The 19,988-nt window shown below is 36.9% G+C and overlaps 1 protein-coding gene across 1 annotated transcript in view; it reads left to right on the forward strand.

Annotated features, from left to right (window-relative positions):
• The window catches only part of LRRC1 (leucine rich repeat containing 1), a 447,671-nt gene that overhangs the window by 331,797 nt on the left and 95,886 nt on the right, over window positions 1-19,988 (forward strand). The window contains exon 7 of the mRNA XM_053710387.1: window positions 9,492-9,566. Coding sequence (XP_053566362.1) covers window positions 9,492-9,566 — 75 coding nt within the window. The remainder of the gene's footprint in view (window positions 1-9,491; window positions 9,567-19,988) is intronic.

The raw sequence follows: 19,988 nt of genomic DNA on the forward strand, positions 1-19,988 counted from the left end.
AGCTTAAATCTAGACACACACATGATGTTATAGAAGGAATGGTCTAATTTATAACTTATATGTTTAAAATGTATTTGATACACTTTGTGTTGTATGTTATACACCTATCCCTGATCTTCGGTATCGGATACAATGAGTGTTCCCTGGGACAAGCCAGGACACATAGATCCCACTCCTTAGCTGACCCAATTAATAGCCCCTCATTACTCATCTGATCCCTCATTTACCCAGTTACCCATTTAGTATATATGCTTTAATAACAGTTAAATACTTTATTGCCTTGCACTACACAGAATGTATAGGGGACACTTAGTCCTTCAGATTTACATGGATGGTAATACTATGGTTTATTATCCTACAGGGTTATTATACCCTCAATACATTGTAAGACTTGTTTCTCTCAGAACCTATGTGACACGGCAACAAACAACCCTGAGACTTCTGTAGCCACACGTAAACTCACGCCCAGCTACCTACATCAACGGGCTATGCAAATTAGGAGCGTCACAGAAATCGGATCTTGCTTATCCGTGCTTGTAACAAGTAATGCTACGGATTTGACCATAAACTAGCACTGAGGTACAATAATATGCAATTACATATATGTTTTTTGGTTTTCTCACGTATGCCACACTGATAGTTCTCCCTCATATTCTAAACTCATTTAGGCGGTTCGAACAATGATTGATCTTGTTGCGGCTTTTGTAAATCATACTGGGGTGTTAGTTAACCCTGATCCAATATGCTTGCAGTCTGTTGTCTTAACTTAGTGATACCCTAAGATGAGTGTATACAATATAAGTGTTACTAATGCATGTTATGAGCTGAAGCTTATGCGCTGACTGTACTAATTTGCTGATAAATGTCAAACAGTATTCTCAGTGATATATATATATATATATATATATATATATATATATATATATATATATATATATATATATATATAAACCGAGATCAGAAGAAAAGGCACTCCATAAATGATAGCAGCTCCCAGGGTGCACTTTAGAAAATATCAAAAATATCCGGCACAAAAAAGGCACTCACTGGTTAGGTAAAACATAACATTTAATAAGTTACATTAAAATTATATACATATGTGTAGCTCCATTAGACGCCGAGCCGCGAATGCGGCCCGTGTGCCGTGCCAGGCGGAAGTGACGTCATCAGCGTGAGTCACGCTCAGACGTCGGTTGCCTAGGGGATATACAGACGCGGTGTGTCGGCCAATAGCATGGCCCAAATGCCTAATTGTAAACAAAACATAGCGATCAGTCTAAATACCGCAGTTGATCTGTATATTCCAGGTGCCGCATAATGGATACTAACATTTAAAACATAAATTTAAAATAGATCAAACCAATCCAATTATACATATGGAGGACAAATATAAATACAAAAAGTGCAGGACATGAATAGTATAACGTATACTCTATGATCAAACTTCAACTATATCAGAAGTTGAAATTGAAAAATAGCATATTTAATATATTCTGCTATCATCAAATACATATGCTTAAATATTTAACTAGTATACATCTACTGTAATCATGTATCCCAGAGTATGGCAGAAACCCGGATACCAGAGGACATGAGCCAGAGACTTTGTAAGACATGACATGGAGCATATGACATGTCAATTCAGAGCATCTACTATGTGTAAGCAAGGTTAGAGTCAGCAGGCCAATGCAAAGAGTCCAGAGCCACAATGATAGGACATTTAGGATTCCATGTAGAATGGTGAAAAGTCCAGCATGGTGTTCAACCCCTTTGGTGCTAGGGTATCTAGCATGTATATCCACCTAGTCTCAAGTCTGACCAGTTGATTGCCCCTATTGCCTCCCCTTGTTAGTGGTGGCACATGGTCTATAAGCATAGTTCTAAGACTTGAGGCACTATGCTTACAACGGGCAAAGTGGCGCGCTACTGGCTGATCGGAGTCACCCCTATTAAGGGCGTCTCTAATCGCACAGCGGTGATTGGCCATACGTTCCCGAAATGTAGTGACCGTCTTGCCTATATAGACAAGGGAGCATGGGCAAATCAACATGTAAATTACATAAGTGCTCATACATGAAAGTCTATAGTTGATTTTATATCGCTTGTTGGTATGTGGGTGTTGGAAAGTTTCTCCTTTCAACATGCTGTCACAAGTCACACAGTCCCCACATTTAAAGCAACCCTTCTTGTTCGATTTTAACCAGGTGGTACCCTCATAGCACTTCATGGGGTCAGTTTTAACTAGTAAGTCTCGCAAGTTTTTGGCTCGGCGATAGACAACCCTAGGGGGCTGTTTATGCAAAAATGGTAGTGTTTTGTCGGTGTTAATCAAGTCACAGTGTTTGGAGACCATATTCTTTACATCTTGGTGCATAGGATCAAAGGTGGTGATAAAGTTAAGACACTCATCCGATGTGGTGTTGTCTTTCACGGTGACCACTGCGCCCTCTGAATGTTTCACCACTTTTTCTTTAATTTCCCTAACCAGCTCATCATCATTTCCACGTGCAATTAACTTATTGGACATCTCGTGTAATTGAGTCTCTCTGTAACATGCCTCGGTATTATTACGTAGGACTCGAGTGAGTTGAGAGGCGATTATCCCATTTTTTTGATGTATGGGATGGTAGCTATGAGCTTCCAATAGGGAGTTTCTGTCTGTAGGCTTGGTATATAAAGATGTACCAAATCTACAGACCCCTTCATTAGTCACTTTGAAGATGTTGAGGTCCAGAAAATGGACCATATCAGCATCATATTCCATTTTAAATTTGATTGGAAGTGTCAAACTATTTAATCCGTTAACCCAGGAATTCAAATTGTCAACGGTGCCCCGCCAGATGAGAAAAACATCATCAATGTACCTGGTGTAATATGTCACCTCTAACATGTCCTGGGGTCGCATAACAAACTGTTCGTACCAAGACATGTAGAGGTTGGCATATGTAGGGGCCATGTTTGACCCCATAGCGGTCCCCGAGATCTGCAGGTAAAAATCCTTTTGAATTTAAAATAGTTTTTCTCCAAACAAATTTGTAAGAGTTCCAAAAGAAACTCAATAGGAGGACCATTATATTGTTGAGATCCTACCACCATGGACCTGACAGCCTGCACACCCCCCACTTGAGGAATGGAGGTATACAGACTGTCAACATCCATGGTGACCAGGATGTCACCAACCTGTAACTGATCAAATGTAGTAAGAAATTTTATGAGACTAGGTAAGTCTTTCAAATATGCATAAGTATCCTTTACAATTGGCTGTAAGTGATGATCAATGTATTTAGCGATATTTGAAAACAATGAGCCCCTAGCAGAGACAATTGGTCTGCCAGGGGGATTAGTTAGTGTCTTATGGACCTTGGGTAACAAATACAGAACCAGTGTTATTGGAAAATCAACCATAAGGAAAGCTAATTCATTCTCATTCAAAATACAGGCCTCACCTGCAGACCTCAGGGACTGATCAACTAATTTCTTAAACATTTTTGTAGGGTTACCTCTAAGGCGTGTATATACATTCTCATCGGCAAGTTGGCGTTTGGCCTCTTGGCGGTAATCGTCATAGTTAAAGGGGTAAACAGATTCCCAGAGTTTTTAGGGTTAAAAATATCCCCACTATTGGGCGATCCAATCCTGAGTTTTGTCGCAAATGGTGCTCCATACTCAATAAATGCTCATACGATTTGGTTCTATTAGTTATTGAAGAGGTTACCAGGCTAGAGAACAAAATGAAAGTAGAGATTGAGATTATTAAATCACGCAGCTATGAGACCATGATTGAAGACAAGGCTCAGGATTGGGTCACCAAGTTGGATACGCAGGTCAGAAAATATAAAAATGATCTCCTCTCCTTTAAAAATAGAAAATTGGCATCTGTGGAGAGTGATTACAGAGAAAAACGGGTCTATAGATGGCTATATGGCAAGGATCAGGACGCACCGAGAACTAGACGTAGATACATTAAACCGAAAAATATTGCTGGCACTATTGACACCAGTGGTGGGGACTCTTCTGAGGGGGACATAGCAGATGATTTAAGTACCACACAGGCCCCTAAGTCTAATACGGCTTCTTTTTCTGGGGTTATAACCAGAGCAGCCGCAAAACCACCGCTGATGCCAAACACAGACAGAGAAATAAGAGACCCCACATCAGAAGGGGGGGACACAACAATTAAAAAACAAAATTACAAAAAGAAATAGACATTGTGTTCAACCTCAGTGACAGGTGTCTTACTGAGGTGGAGCATAGTGTACTCAATCGTGGCCTTTCCTTCATACCAACTCCTAACCATGATAAATTTCATAAGATTGTTGATGTACACAATTTACAGAGGAAGTTGAAATTGAAAGATTTTTTTAAGGACAAGGTACAGGACACTTCCACGGAACATGTATTTAGACCTAGATCCACTTTTGAACCTGCCATCACACACTCTTCTATAAAAGATTACACCCGTATGATTTGTCATGACATTGATAAAGATCAAGAAAAACCTAATTTCCCTAATTTGACACCTAAAGAATTCAGGGCTATCAAGGATCTTAGTGATGATCAAACTATCATCATACGTCCGGCGGATAAAGGCGGCGGAATCGTCATTATGAACTATGACGATTACCGCCAAGAGGCCAAACGCCAACTTGCCGATGAGAATGTATATACACGCCTTAGAGGTAACCCTACAAAAATGTTTAGGAAATTAGTTGATCAGTCCTTGAGGTCTGCAGGTGAGGCCTGTATTTTGAATGAGAATGGTTGATTTTCCAATAACACCGGTTCTGTATTTGTTACCCAAGGTCCATAAGACACTAACTAATCCCCCTGGCAGACCAATTGTCTCTGCTAGGGGCTCATTGTTTTCAAATATCGCTAAATACATTGATCATCACTTACAGCCAGTTGTAAAGGATACTTATGCATATTTGAAAGACTCACCTAGTCTCATAAAATTTCTTACTACATTTGATCAGTTACAGGTTGGTGACATCCTGGTCACCATGGATGTTGACAGTCTGTATACCTCCATTCCTCACGTGGGGTGTGTGCAGGCTGTCAGGTCCATGGTGGTAGGATCTCAACAATATAATGGTCCTCCTATTGAGTTTCTTTTGGAACTCTTACAAATTTGTTTGGAGAAAAACTATTTTAAATTCGAAAAGGATTTTTACCTGCAGATCTCGGGGACCGCTATGGGGTCAAACATGGCCCCTACATATGCCAACCTCTACATGTCCTGGTACGAACAGTTTGTTATGTGACCCCAGGACATGTTAGAGGTGACATATTACACCAGGTACATTGATGTTGTTTTTCTCATCTGGCGGGGCACCGTTGACAATTTGAATTCCTGGGTTAACGGATTAAATAGTTTGACACTTCCAATCAAATATAAAATGGAATATGATGCTGATATGGTCCATTTTCTGGACCTCAACATCTTCAAAGTGACTAATGAAGGGGTCTGTAGATTTGGTACATCTTTATATACCAAGCCTACAGACAGAAACTCCCTATTGGAAGCTCATAGCTACCATCCCATACATCAAAAAAATGGGATAATCGCCTCTCAACTCACTCGAGTCCTACGTAATAATACCGAGGCATGTTACAGAGAGACTCAATTACACGAGATGTCCAATAAGTTAATTGCACGTGGAAATGATGATGAGCTGGTTAGGGAAATTAAAGAAAAAGTGGTGAAACGTTCAGAGGGCGCAGTAGTCGCCGTGAAAGACAACACCACATCGGATGAGTGTCTTAACTTTATCACCACCTTTGATCCTATGCACCAAGATGTAAAGAATATGGTCTCCAAACACTGGGACTTGATTAACACCGACAAAACACTACCATTTTTGCATAAACAGCCCCCTAGGGTTGTCTATCGCCGAGCCAAAAACTTGCGAGACTTACTAGTTAAAACTGACCCCATGAAGTGCTATGAGGGTACCACCTGGTTAAAATTGAAAAGAAGGGTTGCTTTAAATGTGGGGACTGTGTGACTTGTGACAGCATGTTGAAAGGAGAAACGTTCCAACACCCACATACCAACAAGCGATATAAAATCAACTATAGACTTTCATGTATGAGCACTTATGTAATTTACATGTTGATTTGCCCATGCTCCCTTGTCTATATAGGCAAGACGGTCACTACATTTCGGGAACGTATGGCCAATCACCGCTGTGCGATTAGAGACGCCCTTAATAGGGGTGACTCCGATCAGCCAGTAGCGCGCCACTTTGCCCGTTGTAAGCATAGTGCCTCAAGTCTTAGAACTATGCTTATAGACCATGTGCCACCACTAACAAGGGGAGGCAATAGGGGCAATCAACTGCTCAGACTTGAGGCTAGGTGGATATACATGCTAGATACCCTAGCACCAAAGGGGTTGAACACCATGCTGGACTTTTCACCATTCTACATGGAATCCTAAATGTCCTATCATTGTGGCCTGCTGACTCTAACCTTGCTTACACATAGTAGATGCTCTGAATTGACATGTCATATGCTCCATGTCATGTCTTACAAAGTCTCTGGCTCATGTCCTCTGGTATCCGGGTTTCTGCCATACTCTGGGATACATGATTACAGTAGATGTATACTAGTTAAATATTTAAGCATATGTATTTGATGATAGCAGAATATATTAAATATGCTATTTTTCAATTTCAATTTCTGATATAGTTGAAGTTTGATCATAGAGTATACGTTATACTATTCATGTCCTGCACTGTTTGTATTTGTATTTGTCCTCCATATGTATAATTGGATCGGTTTGATCTATTTTAAATTTATGTTTTAAATGCTAGTATCCATTATGCGGCACCTGGAATATACAGATCAACTGCGGTATTTAGACTGATCGCTATGTTTTGTTTACAATTAGGCATTTGGGCCATGCTATTGGCCGACACACCACGTCTGTATATCCCCTAGGCAACCGACATCTGAGCGTGATTCACGCTGATGAGTCACTTCTGCCTGGCACGGCACACGGGCCGCATTCGCGGCTCGGCGTCTAATGGAGCTACACATATGTATATAAGGTGATGGGGTTACTAAGGGGGTATACTGCTTTTGTAATTTTTTCAAGCTGTATCGTGCATTTGATAAAGGGGGCGAAATGCCTCCGAAACGTCATGCTTTTTAATGTAACTTATTAAATGTTATGTTTTACCTAACCAGTGAGTTAGGTAAAACATATATATATATATATATATATATATATATATATATATATATATATATATATATAGTTATGTACACTATATTTCTGTCTTTGTTTCACTTATGTCAATATTTATGAATATTATGTAGATATGAATTGACACTGGTTTTATTGATGGATATATAATTATAGGTCTACATGCCTATACATTTGTGTGTTATATTGGTAACCTGGCAACCAGTGTGTTGCCATGACAACAAGTTTTGGCGCAGTTTCAGTAATTGTTTGATGGGTGGGGCTTAGCACCTATATATTGCACGTTGTTCACTTGCACTTTTGTCTGGTCTGAGGAAGGGGTCTGCGAAACGTTACCACAATAAATATTTAATCCTGGATCTAAATCCAGTGGGTGCAGTCCTTCATTGAAACAGACTGTAAATACTACCGACTTGGCACCCTGGTTAATGACCTAATTGGATTGTGAGTGCAGATACACATGGAGGATATATGTATGTATGTATGTGTGTGTGTATGTATGTATGTATGTGTATATATATATATATATATATATATATATATATATATATATATAAATAATGTGTGGGTATGTGTGTGTGTGTGTATATATATATATATATATATATATATATATATATATATATATATATATGTATATGTGTGTGTGTGTGTATGTTTGTGTGTGTGTGTGTATAAATACATATTTGTTTAATATTTAAGCACTGTGTATACGTATTTATTTATTACAACAATGGCTTTTCAGGTTCACAAAGACAAAACAATTTTACCTAATGAACTTTTGCCTCTGTATAGTTTGATGCCATTTAATATTTCATGAGTTTATCTTAAAAGAAAAAACCTTTGGACAAATCTGGCAATTGTAAATTGATATAACTTTTCTGTTATTTGGCTTGTTCTCAAATTTTACAGGTAAATGTGTCTAATTTGTTTTAACATGGCAGTTTTTTGTTTAAAACATGAACAACAAAGTGGTATTTGAAATGCTATTACATTGAATTTAAAATGTAACTGCGTTTGGTCGGTGAAGCAATGAGGAGAGGCAGTCAAATGACCCCGCCAATCACAGGAGGCTGTAATGCTTGCAGCTCCTTAGCAGGACTAGTCCTATGTGTTTAACTTATTTGCTTGTGTGAAACATATCATAACGAAGAGTCACCAATGCAAAAATAAAAAGCTACAATGAATTTGAGCATGTAATGTTTTCATTAAAACGTCTACACGCATTCAAAATTAAATAAACAAAAAAATAAATTACATTATTCATGCATTGTTTATTTCACTTGCTTTTGTTGTTAAATAACTCTTGAGAAAGGCTGGAAATCAAATTCTGTGCTTAAGTATGCAGCAGTTTGTTTGACCCACTTTTATACAGTACTACACAATGATCACTTAGAGAGCCTTACTCATCAAATATTTTAAGTGATTTATTCTTGGACTGCTTTAATTTGCAAAACCCTTAGAATTATGCTAATTACCTGAAATGTTAAAGGGACAGTCTAGTCAAAATTAAACTTTCATGATTCAGATAGGGCATGCAGTTTTAAACAACTTTCCAATTTACTTTTAATATCAAATTTGCTTTGTTCTCTTGGTATTCCTTGTTGAAAGCTAAACCTAGGTAGGCTCATATGCTAATTTTTAAGCTCTTGAAGGCTGCCTCTTATCTCAGTATATTTTGACAGTGTTTCACAGCTAGAGGGCACTAGTTCATGTGTGTCATATAGGTAACATTGTGCTCACATTTCTGTGGAGTTATTTTTGAGTCAACACAGATTGGCTAAAATGCAAGTATGTAAAAAGAACTGAAATAAGGGGGAAGTCTGCAGAATGCTTAGATATAAGGTAATCACATAGATAAAAAGTATATTAATATATCCATGTTGGTTATGCAAAACTGGGGAATGGGTAATAAAGGGATTATCTATCATTTAAACAATAACAAGTCTAGAGTATACTGTCCATTTAAAATGCTTTAAAACTGTATTTTGTATGTAGATATTTTGCTTAGTGTTTGAATTGCGGATACATAATTTACATGTATTGGCATGACATTAATGTAATTTTATAAGTTATCACTGGTTCAGTGATACATTTCAGCTTGCAGGCGACTTGCCATTGACATAGTGGTAGTCTTCATGCATACACATTTGCTTTTATTGCATGTTCAATGTGCCACTCTCATTTGATAGTTAAAATAGATAACAGTATGACTGGCTTTAATCTAGTGTTTGTATAAGAAAAAATAAGTTTTAATCTCAATTTATTTTTGTTACAGCCGGACTCTATTGGATCGCTACATAAACTGAAAGACCTATGGCTGGATGGAAATCAACTGGCAGATCTACCTCCGGTATATTATATTGTTTTACAAATATTTTTTTTTTAACCTTTTAAATTCCACATTTAGAAGTTTTCAACAATTTAAGTTACTGATTGGTATCATATCTGTGAATTTGAAGCTAAATAACATAAAATGTGGGAGAATTAAATACACTTCATTATTGTGATCAGTTCAGTTACTGTCTCTTTGGAGTTAGGTAGGTAGCTGTTATTTAGTTTCACTGGCACCTCAAGTTTATTTTCATTTTGTACAAATGAAGAAATAGCTCTTTACTCTTCTTGGTAAACCATACAAACTATTGAAGTGGTGCCTGTAGCCATTATATATATAAACATGGTAATGGGCTGCAGTCTGAATTGTGTGCATACCCAATGCAGTACCCTCTGACATCCCAGCTCATTGCATCTGACCACTGGCTGAAAACAAACTTAACATGGTTCACATGAAAGCATAGCTGAGGTATGGCAACAAAACCATCTGCATTAAAGACATTGTGGAAACGACAATGTTCTTGTTTCTTTGTTTGCCTTCCTATTCACTTTATATACTAATTCTCTTTTACTTATTTATACTTAACATTGTTAAGTATAAATAAAGTTGCATGGTTACGTCATCACGTTATTGCGCGTGACGTAGGAGCGGGTGGGAGCCCCCAGATCTCTCTCAAGGTGGGAGAGTGCTAGTGACGGCTCTGAGTCGTCATTAGCACCAGACTTTGAAACTCTGTGACGGCTCAGAGCCGTCATTAGCACTCAAAGGGTTAAAAGGACATAATACTCATATGCTAAATCACTTGAAACTGATGCAGTATAACTGTAAAAAGCTGACAGGAAAATGTCACCTGAACATCTCTATGTAAAAAAGGAAGATATTTTACCTCACAATTTCATCAGCTCAGCAGAGTAAGTTCTGTGTAAAAAAAAAATATACCAAATAACAAAAGAATGTCCAGCACGCAGGGTACTTTATGCACCCCACAGGAGCACCACAAAACTCCTTAATAAATCAACAATAAATACAGAATGTGGCAGCAAAACAGGAATTTATTATAAACACACAAGGGAACAACGTTTCGGGAGTAATCCCTTTGTCAAGCTGGTTTTACACTGTTCAAAACGTTCATTTATACACAGTCCCAAATAGAGGGTGCTAAAGAGTATACAAAAATTAACTCCATCATATCCATAGTGAAATCAATACAGATTGTAACAAACAATTTTATATGCATATTTACATAGTTCATCCAGAATTCTATATATAAAAATATAATAAAGTACACTAATATATTTCCCTAATATATTTCCTACACGTCAGGAAGCAAGCAAGAACTCATATATTTACACATACATAAATTCAATGTTACATATACATTTTTTCAGAGACAATTTATCAAAAAAATAAATAAATACAAAAAATAAATACAAAGATTACAGTATATCTTACACAGGGATGATATTTATAAAAACACAGAGAGGTCTAACTCTCTATTTAACCCAGAGGGCTCTAATGTGCCAAGTCTATGGATCCAGAATGCTTCACATTGATTTAATAAACGTTCTCTATCACCACCACGCCGTGGTCTATGTACACATTCAATTATCTGAAACCTAAGTTGGTTTATCGCATGACCCATTTTAAGAAAGTGATGAGCAACTGGTGCAGTAACTTTTTTCGTACGTATATTACTTTTATGTTCAATTATCCGATCTCGGATACTACGGGTCGTTTCACCAACCTAGCTCCGCCCACAGGGACATTTAATTATTTAAATTACATAGGCAGAGTGACATGTAAGGTTTCCATTAATATTATATTTATGGCCAGTGGTTGGATGATACATTGATCCCTTTATGAGGTTACCACAACAAGAGCAGCGTAAACAGGGTAAACAGCCATTACTCTTCTTTGTAATATAACTTTGGGTATTTTCTGACTTGCTAGTGCCAATATCAGCTCTAACTAGAGATTGCTGCAAATTAGGGCCTCTTTTATAAGCTGGCATGGGAGGGTTTCTAAACTCAACCACTTCAGGGTTACATTTACTTAGCATATCCCAATGTTTCCTAATTATTCTCTGAATATGGCTTTGAGCATTGTATTCCGAGACAAAAAAATATTCTTTGATTATCCTTTTTATCTTTTGATTTCCCTTTCTTGGGGCGTAACAGTTTCTCTTGGGATAGATAAAGCAAATTGCTTCTCATTATCAATAATGGACATAGGATAGCCACGTTCCAAAAACCTATCACTCATCTCATTTAATCTACAATTAGAAACCTCTTCATCAGAGACAATCTTTCAAACCCTAAGAAAATGACTTCTAGGGAGGACTTTAAATAAAGAGGGAGGATGGGCCCTATCGTAACGTAAAAGACTGTTATGATCAGTTTCTTTTCTATACAGGTCAACTTGTAAACCAGATTTAGATTTAATAATTCTTGTGTCCAGAAATGTTATGCTTTCTTCACTCCATGATAGCTTAAATCTAATATGATTAATAGTGATATTCAGATCGTTAACAAAAGCCTCTAGGGATCCAACGTCGCCCAACGAAATGCCGAAAATATCGTCGATATAGCGCCACCAACAGGCGCCATATCGAATAAACAAATCATGAGAAAAAATACATTTCTCTTCATAAATATTCATAAAAATATTAGCATAATTGGGGGCGACGTTGGATCCCATGGCTGTACCTTGTATTTGCAAGTAATAGTCATCTTCCAGTAAGAAGTAATTGCAATATATGACAATTTCAAGCAAATGGATGAAAAAATCAACCTGGATGGAATTATACTTGCTGTCATTACTAAGCATAAGTTTAACAGCACCCAAACCACTTTCATGGGTTATCGATGTGTACAAGCTTTCTACAGCAAGGCTGAATAATAAGTATTTATCAGTAGAGAGATTCAATGTGTCAATCTTCTGCAAAAAATCACCCGTATCTTTTATACATAAGACTCCACATAAGTCCTTAATATTTTATCCAAGAATATTGAGACATTCGTGGTGACTGAGCCATTACTAGAAATGATGGGATGGCCAGGGGGTTTATTAGCATCTTTATGAACTTTCGGGAGAGTGTACAGTACTGGGGTGCGAGGGTGTTCCATATTCACAAATTTAAATACTTCTTTATCAATTATATCATTAGATAAGGCATTACAAGAGATACATTTAATTTCCTTTTGTATCAAAATTACAGAATTACAAGAAAGTATTTTATAAACATGTGTAGCACTAAGCTGTTCTCTCATTTCATCAATATAATATGATCTATTCAAGGCCACAATAGCACCGCCTTTATCGTCTCTTTTCAAGATTATATCTGTTTTAGATTTAAGGCAGTTTAAGGCTTCATTATCAGATAAAAAAAATATACTTCAGCTGCTGCCCAGCTGCAGGTAAAAAAAATAAATAAGAAATGAACTGCAGCCAATCAGCATCAGAAATGCTGAGGTCATTAACTATTTACTGTGATCTCATGAGATTTGACTTAAAGGGACAGTTTACCCCAAAATTTCTCCCCTTTAAATTGTTCCCAATGTTAAATTTTACCTACTGTAGTGTATTAACCCCTTAATGACAGAGGACGTACCAGGTACCTCATAGAAAAAACTCCCCTTAACGACAATTGACGTACCTGGCACGTCCTCTGTTAGAAGTGCTGGAAGCGATCATGATCGCTTCCAGCTGCTTACAAGGGATTGTAGTGATGTCTCAATATTGAGGCATCACTGCAATCCCCTATTTACCCACCGATGCAGAAATGCCACTCAAAATATGCACACAAGTAAGTAAAAAAAAAAAAAAAAAGACAGAGGCAGATGGGGGGGGGGGTCTCTGTTGTTTAGTAAGGGATCTGGGAGGGGGAGGGATGTAGATTATTTAGGGGGGCCAGCTACACTACAGAAAACAAATGTTTCATATAAAAAAAGTTAAAAAAAAAATAAATTTGGGGGGCAAATTGGGTACTGGAAGACAGCTGCCAGTACCCAAGATGGCGGCAAATAGGTAGAGGGGGAGGGTTAGAGAGATGTATGGGGGGGATCAGGGAGGTTGTGGGGTAAGGGGGGATCCATCACTGCAGACTGTATGGAAAAAAAAATGTTATTTCAGTACTGGCAGACAGATCAGGGGGTGGGATGTGTCAGGTGGGAGGCTGATCTCTACACTAAAGCTAAAAATTAACCCTACAAGCTACCTAATTAACCCTTTAACTGCTGGGCATATTACAAGTGTGGTGCGCAGCAGCATTTAGCGGCCTTATTATTACTAAAAAGCAATGCCAAAGCCATATATGTCTGCTATTTCTGAACAAAGGGGATCCCAGAGAAGCATTTACAACCATTTGTGTCATAATTGCACAAGCTGTTTGTAAATAAAATTGTGAAAAATGTAACAGGTTTTTTTTTTTATTTGATCGTATTTGGTGGTGAAATGGTGGCATGAAATATACCAAAATGGGCCTAGATCAATAATTTGGGTTCACAAAAAAAAAGAGTTAACAATGGCACTAACTATGTGGCAGGCCCCACAAATATTTTGTATTCTTGTAGCGTCCTTTAAATAATTACGCTATCCATTACTTAATATTTAAACTATTGTGGGTTGGTGCTGTCCATTAGTTAATTTGTCCGAAAAGATAGTGGATAAAGAGTTATCCACTGAAAGAATGCACATAAGCACTCTTTGCCCAGACTTCAGGCGGTTAGTTCCAGATATCGTTAAAACATAATTTTTAATTTAATGCAAATAAAAACAAAACTAACAAAATAGGTTAAAATTCACACTCTGTTGTGCTCAAGGTGCAGATAGACCATAAAGGTGACTATATTAATTATATAATATGGCCTGATTGTGGGTAAATGTCACCAAATTAGGTCATAAATGATCAGGGTTGAGTACTAGGCAGTAAGTATGAATAAGTTATGTTACTGTCTAAATAGTTGGGGCAGCATAATAAATATTTAGTGCTAAGTGCACTGTAGTACTATAATACAAAGTTGTTGAAATAATTACTTGGTTGTATAACGGTCACTATCTCCTTCCCAAGGGATGTAGGAGAGGTGTCCTAGATACCAGATTTGTATACCGATGATCTGTTAAATAGAGGGTGTTTGCATCATAAACTCACAAATATAGATCTCCATATATCCAGTAAGTTATAGGAATCAGATCTATCTATACGTCAGTGAGTTGATTCTGATATTACATACAATTTATAAGCTCCATAGATCTACACTAGATCTTACTTTCTCATAATGGTATAATATTCACTTGTTATTAGTATATTTTTCATAATAACGTGTAATTATATTATACCAATATAATTTCTTATTTTTGTATGGAGAGCTGATATTTCACTCAATTTATATATATATATATTGTTCTATATTGTTATCTCTCTATTAATATCCAATAGAGTGTCATAAGTGTTATCCACTTTTATTATGCAGCTCAAGCTTGGTTAGTAATCATGCATGTGTGTAGTGTCTGTTTTTCGTTCCACCTGAGTGGCAAATGTATAGTTGTGCATTTGGGGAGCAGGGTTAATTTATTATAATTATCAATAGATGTTTATACAGAAACAAAAGATCTGCAATTATAAATGCTTTAATTTGTGAATATGCTTTGTGCAATTACAAGCGTTCATTCTGTCTCCTGTTAAACGTTAATTATATTCGTAGATAGAGGAAATGTATCTGTAACGCTGCCTTTAAATTGTTATACAGTTGTTACATCTGCTTTCCATCTCTGCTTATGTGTATATTTTAATGATCGTGACCCGCTGCTGTCATTTGCCCTTGAATTGTCTGATCTACATCACCACATATTAACAAATCAATTGCACCACACATATATGAAAGCCGTAACCATATCACGCTACGGTTTGTATCTAAATTATATAATATGTAGCTGGAGCGGTTTCTATATGCTATGACACGTCCCCATCTATCAGTATAGTGAAATTGGTATTATCTCTATCAAAGGTATCCCTTATAGGAGAGCCGTAGCCCAATCATGTTGTGGTTTGTATCAACAATATATATTATGTAGCGGTGGCATTGTTTCCTATGTGCTTTAACACAGCTTACTATATCGCTATCAAAGGTATCACTTATAGGAGAGGCGTAGCCCAATGACGTTGTGGTTTGTATCAGCAATATATATTATGTAGCGGTAGCTTTGATTCCTATGTGCTGTAACACGTTCACACCTGTCAGTATAGGGGAGCTGACTTCAATCGCTATCAGGGGTATCATATACTGGAGAGCCGTGGCTCTATCACGCTATGGTTAGTATCAATAATATATATTATGTAGCAGTAGCGTTGATTTCTATGTTCATTTACACGTTAACACCTGTTAGTATAGCGTCGCTGAATTAGATCATTATTAAGGGTATCCAGGTGGCTAAATATGTCTTGTGTCATAACCATACACACATAGCATTGCCCTCATACATTAACCACTATTGGTGATTCAGTGTTCAGTGGTCAGACATGTGCCCCAAGTTAGTTAAATTACTGCCCCATATTTATACTATATATTTAACAGGTAAATGTATAAATTATGCTAGTAACTCAGCAGAGTCAAAACAGAGTGTTGTTTAAAAAGGTGTCTAGACTGCTGACGCGTTTCACCCGTTAGGGCTTTTTCAAAGGCAGCGAGCCGCCGGCATTGACCCTATTTAACACTGTATATACCGGAAGTTCCGCCTTTTGGTACATTTGATTGGTTTCTAAATTGTCAATCACTCAAGACCTTTTGTTAAGGTAGTATAAATTATTCATGGCTCTATAGTCTTTTAAGTAATCTTGTGTGATCTATTTTAGTTGCAAAGTTGGAGTATGTGTTACTTGGTAGTCTTTTAAGGTCGACTGGAGAGTTTACTTACTTTTGTCATTCTTGCTACTCTGGTTACTTTATTAATTAATAATTTGGGTTGTCTACTACACTACACTAAAGTTAAAATTAAACCTAAAAGCTCCCTACAAGCTCCCTAATTACCCCTTCACTGCTGGGTATAATACACGTGTGGTGTGCAGCGGCATTTAGTGGCCTACTAATTACCAAAAAGCAACGCCAAAGCTATATATTTCTGCTATTTCTGAACAAAGGGGAACCCAGAGAAGTATTTAGAACCATATATGCCATAATTGCACAAGTTGTTTGTAAATAAATTCAGCGAGAAACCTAAAGTTTGTGAAAAAATTTGTGAAAAAGTCAACAATTTTTTTATTTGATCGCATTTGGCGGTGAAATGGTGGCATGAAATATACCAAAATGGGCCTAGATCAATACTTTGGGATGTCTTCTAAATAAAAATATACACATGTCAAGGGATATTCAGGGATTCCTGAAAGATATCAGTGTTCCAATGTAACTAGTGCTAATTTTGAAAAAAAAGTGGTTTGGAAATAGCAAAGTGCTACTTGTATTTTTTGCCCTATAACTTGCAAAAGCAAAGAACATGTAAACATTGGGTATTTCTAAACTCAGGACAAAATTTAGAAACTATTTAGAATGGGTGTTATTTGGTGGTTGTAGATGTGTAACAGATTTTGGGGGTCAAAGTTAGAAAAAGTGTGTTTTTTTCAATTTTTTCCTCATATTTTATATTTTTTTATAGTAAATTATAAGATATGATGAAAATAATGGTATCTTTAGAAAGTCCATTTAATGGCGAGAAAAACGGTATATAATATGTGTGGGTACAGTAAATGAGTAAGAGGAAAATTACAGCTAAACACAAACACTGCAGAAATGTAAAAATAGCCATTGTCATTAAGGGTAAGAAAATTGAAAAATGGTCCGGTCATTAAGGGGTTAAATTGTTTACAAATAGCTCATTTACCCTTACAGCATATGAAATAGCTTATTTAGCCTGTGGTATCACAACCTACACTAAAAGTTTTTTGTTTTTTTTAATTTAAATTTTTTATTGAGGATATTATAAACATATACAGCATATGCAGAATTGCCAAAACATGAGTATTACAAACATAAAGTAAATACTAATTCAAAATGAATGGGCAAAAATAACAATATCCTAATTTTTATATTAGTAGATTGGGTCTATAGCCACTTTTGGGCTTGGTATAGTATATAACAATAGATATATATATCAACAATAATTATGAAATAAGTGTCAACCATCATGAATAATATAGCATTCTCCTGGAAGCAAATGTAGTACACTCATCAACACATCCTGAGTTAAGTGGTTGTCATGCAAAAGAAAATAAATGTTTCTATAGGATTCATTTTCCTTTGCTCAATGGTGTTGGGGGGGGGGGGGGATCAAAGAGGGTGAGGCTGAAATGAAAAATAAAGAAATATAGGTTTAAGAACAGGTTGGTAAGGGAGTATATCACCATTGGATCAATATGGGAAAAGGACTTATGCAGTATCTCCCCCCAGGGGTTGTTGTCACCACTGGACACATTTTCCTATACTTAACTAATGAGCCGATGGGAGTATGGGGGGGAGAAGCAGCATGAAAGGGAAAGGTGACACAACAAAGCCGGCACTGACCCAGGAGGCCAAGGTTAGGGGTACAAAGAAACAGATTGTATTTTAATGCTTTGATGCTGGGCTGATAAAGAAATGATGCAGGGCTGACTGTGATATCTCCCCTCAGGGGTTGTTGTCACCACTGGACGCAGCCGGAAAAGGGATGTGGGATATGACCCACTCTCACGAGAGAGTGGGAAAGGATGAGGGGAGATATCATTAACCTTCTATGCCTTAGTCTCTTTGTGATAACGTAACCCTGAAATTATGTACTGCCTAGCTGATGAACCTACAATCTTACTATTGGCTTTGCATAGTCTATAGACATGCAATGATTCAGGAGCAGATCAGGGTTATATATGATTTCCAACTGGGCCAATAACTAGAGTAATAACTATCCAAATTTCCGTCTATATAGGACCTTTGGTAAACTAATATCATGCGCATAGGCACCTGGCCGCTAATTACTCAAGTAGAGAAACAGGAAACCTTGTCAGATGCCAGTAGCATACTAAGAAAAGGCTACTTATCTAAAGTATACTTAGGTTATTGAACAGAACAGGCCTATTAAAGTGTATTCAAATTTTGCCAGTAATAGCAACTTGGGGTACCTCTTTTAAGTTACCTACTTAAAAGATAGGATATGGATATATTTAAAAACATTTCAGAACCCTTGTACCTATAGGGCTAAATAGGAACCATTGTTCAAAATGTGTAAATATCTCAGGTCTATAAGCTCCCATGAAAGACACAGTTTATAAAAACTTATCTGCAAAATGTTTTACAAATTATAAATAAATAGGAGTATATATGAAACCCAGGTTATAGATAGGTGACCATCCATCAAGAATCTACGGCTAACAAACTGTAAATAGGTCACTGGAAACTGTGAATAGGTCACTAGAAACTAGAAATAAGTCGCTAAAAACCATCTTGCAAATTATAGCTCTGACTTAGGGGCATGGGCCCTATACCCCAGGGTCAAGAGCAAAAAGTTCCCCTATCTTGCTCCTAATAGGTTATGTAATGTGGTGAGTATAGGGATATGGGCAGTATATAAAAAAACAAGAGTTTAAGGGTCATATGTGTTAGTTATAGCATTACAGTATACTAAACTAGAAAGGGGTTATAATAATAAACTAATGTTGATCAGAATTATACCCTGGATACTTTCTCATTCAATATATGGGCATAGATGTAGACATAACCAGAGTTAAACTACATGGCTTGTTATAAATGGTCTTAATCAAGACCAGTACCCTTCAGGATAAACCTGGGGCCAAACAAAAAATAATTTTCTGTAGAACTATGACTTTACAGACATATCTGTAACTGGCATGCCATGCATAGGTATTTCAATTGAGGCCTGTAAGAGTCTAATAAGATAGCGGTACTATAGGCATGGCTGGAGTCCAGAGAACAGTATATGCAGTTAGAGCAACAAATAAACTAGAAGTATATATTCACTATTAGTGGATATTACTGTGGCTAAATATGATCACGTTAAATGCTGAACAACCTAGGCACATAAAAATAGTATAGACATTACTGTGACTGACTAGCCGCACATTCAATATAGAACAACCTAGGTACATAAAAATAGTATAAGTCCTATAACTAAGTGTAGAAGTAATAACATAATATGCAAAACAGTATTACCGACCTTCTAGGAGAGGTATAAGATAATTAGCATCACAATCTATGTAAATTATAGCAGCCTTAAACAAAAACTGGGGTAACTATTAAATAACAGTATAGAGGAAGGTCTAAGGTCTACATATGGAGGACTGAAGTAAATCCAGACTCAGTCTCAAAAATGCATAATGTTAAGTTTAGGCATATGAGTCTCAGACATATTGTTTTAGCCTATTTACATAGACTTGGTAGGTAGCCATGTTATCGTTCTTTT

This window comes from Bombina bombina, chromosome 4 (genome assembly GCF_027579735.1).
Source record: "Bombina bombina isolate aBomBom1 chromosome 4, aBomBom1.pri, whole genome shotgun sequence".
NCBI lineage: Eukaryota > Metazoa > Chordata > Amphibia > Anura > Bombinatoridae > Bombina > Bombina bombina.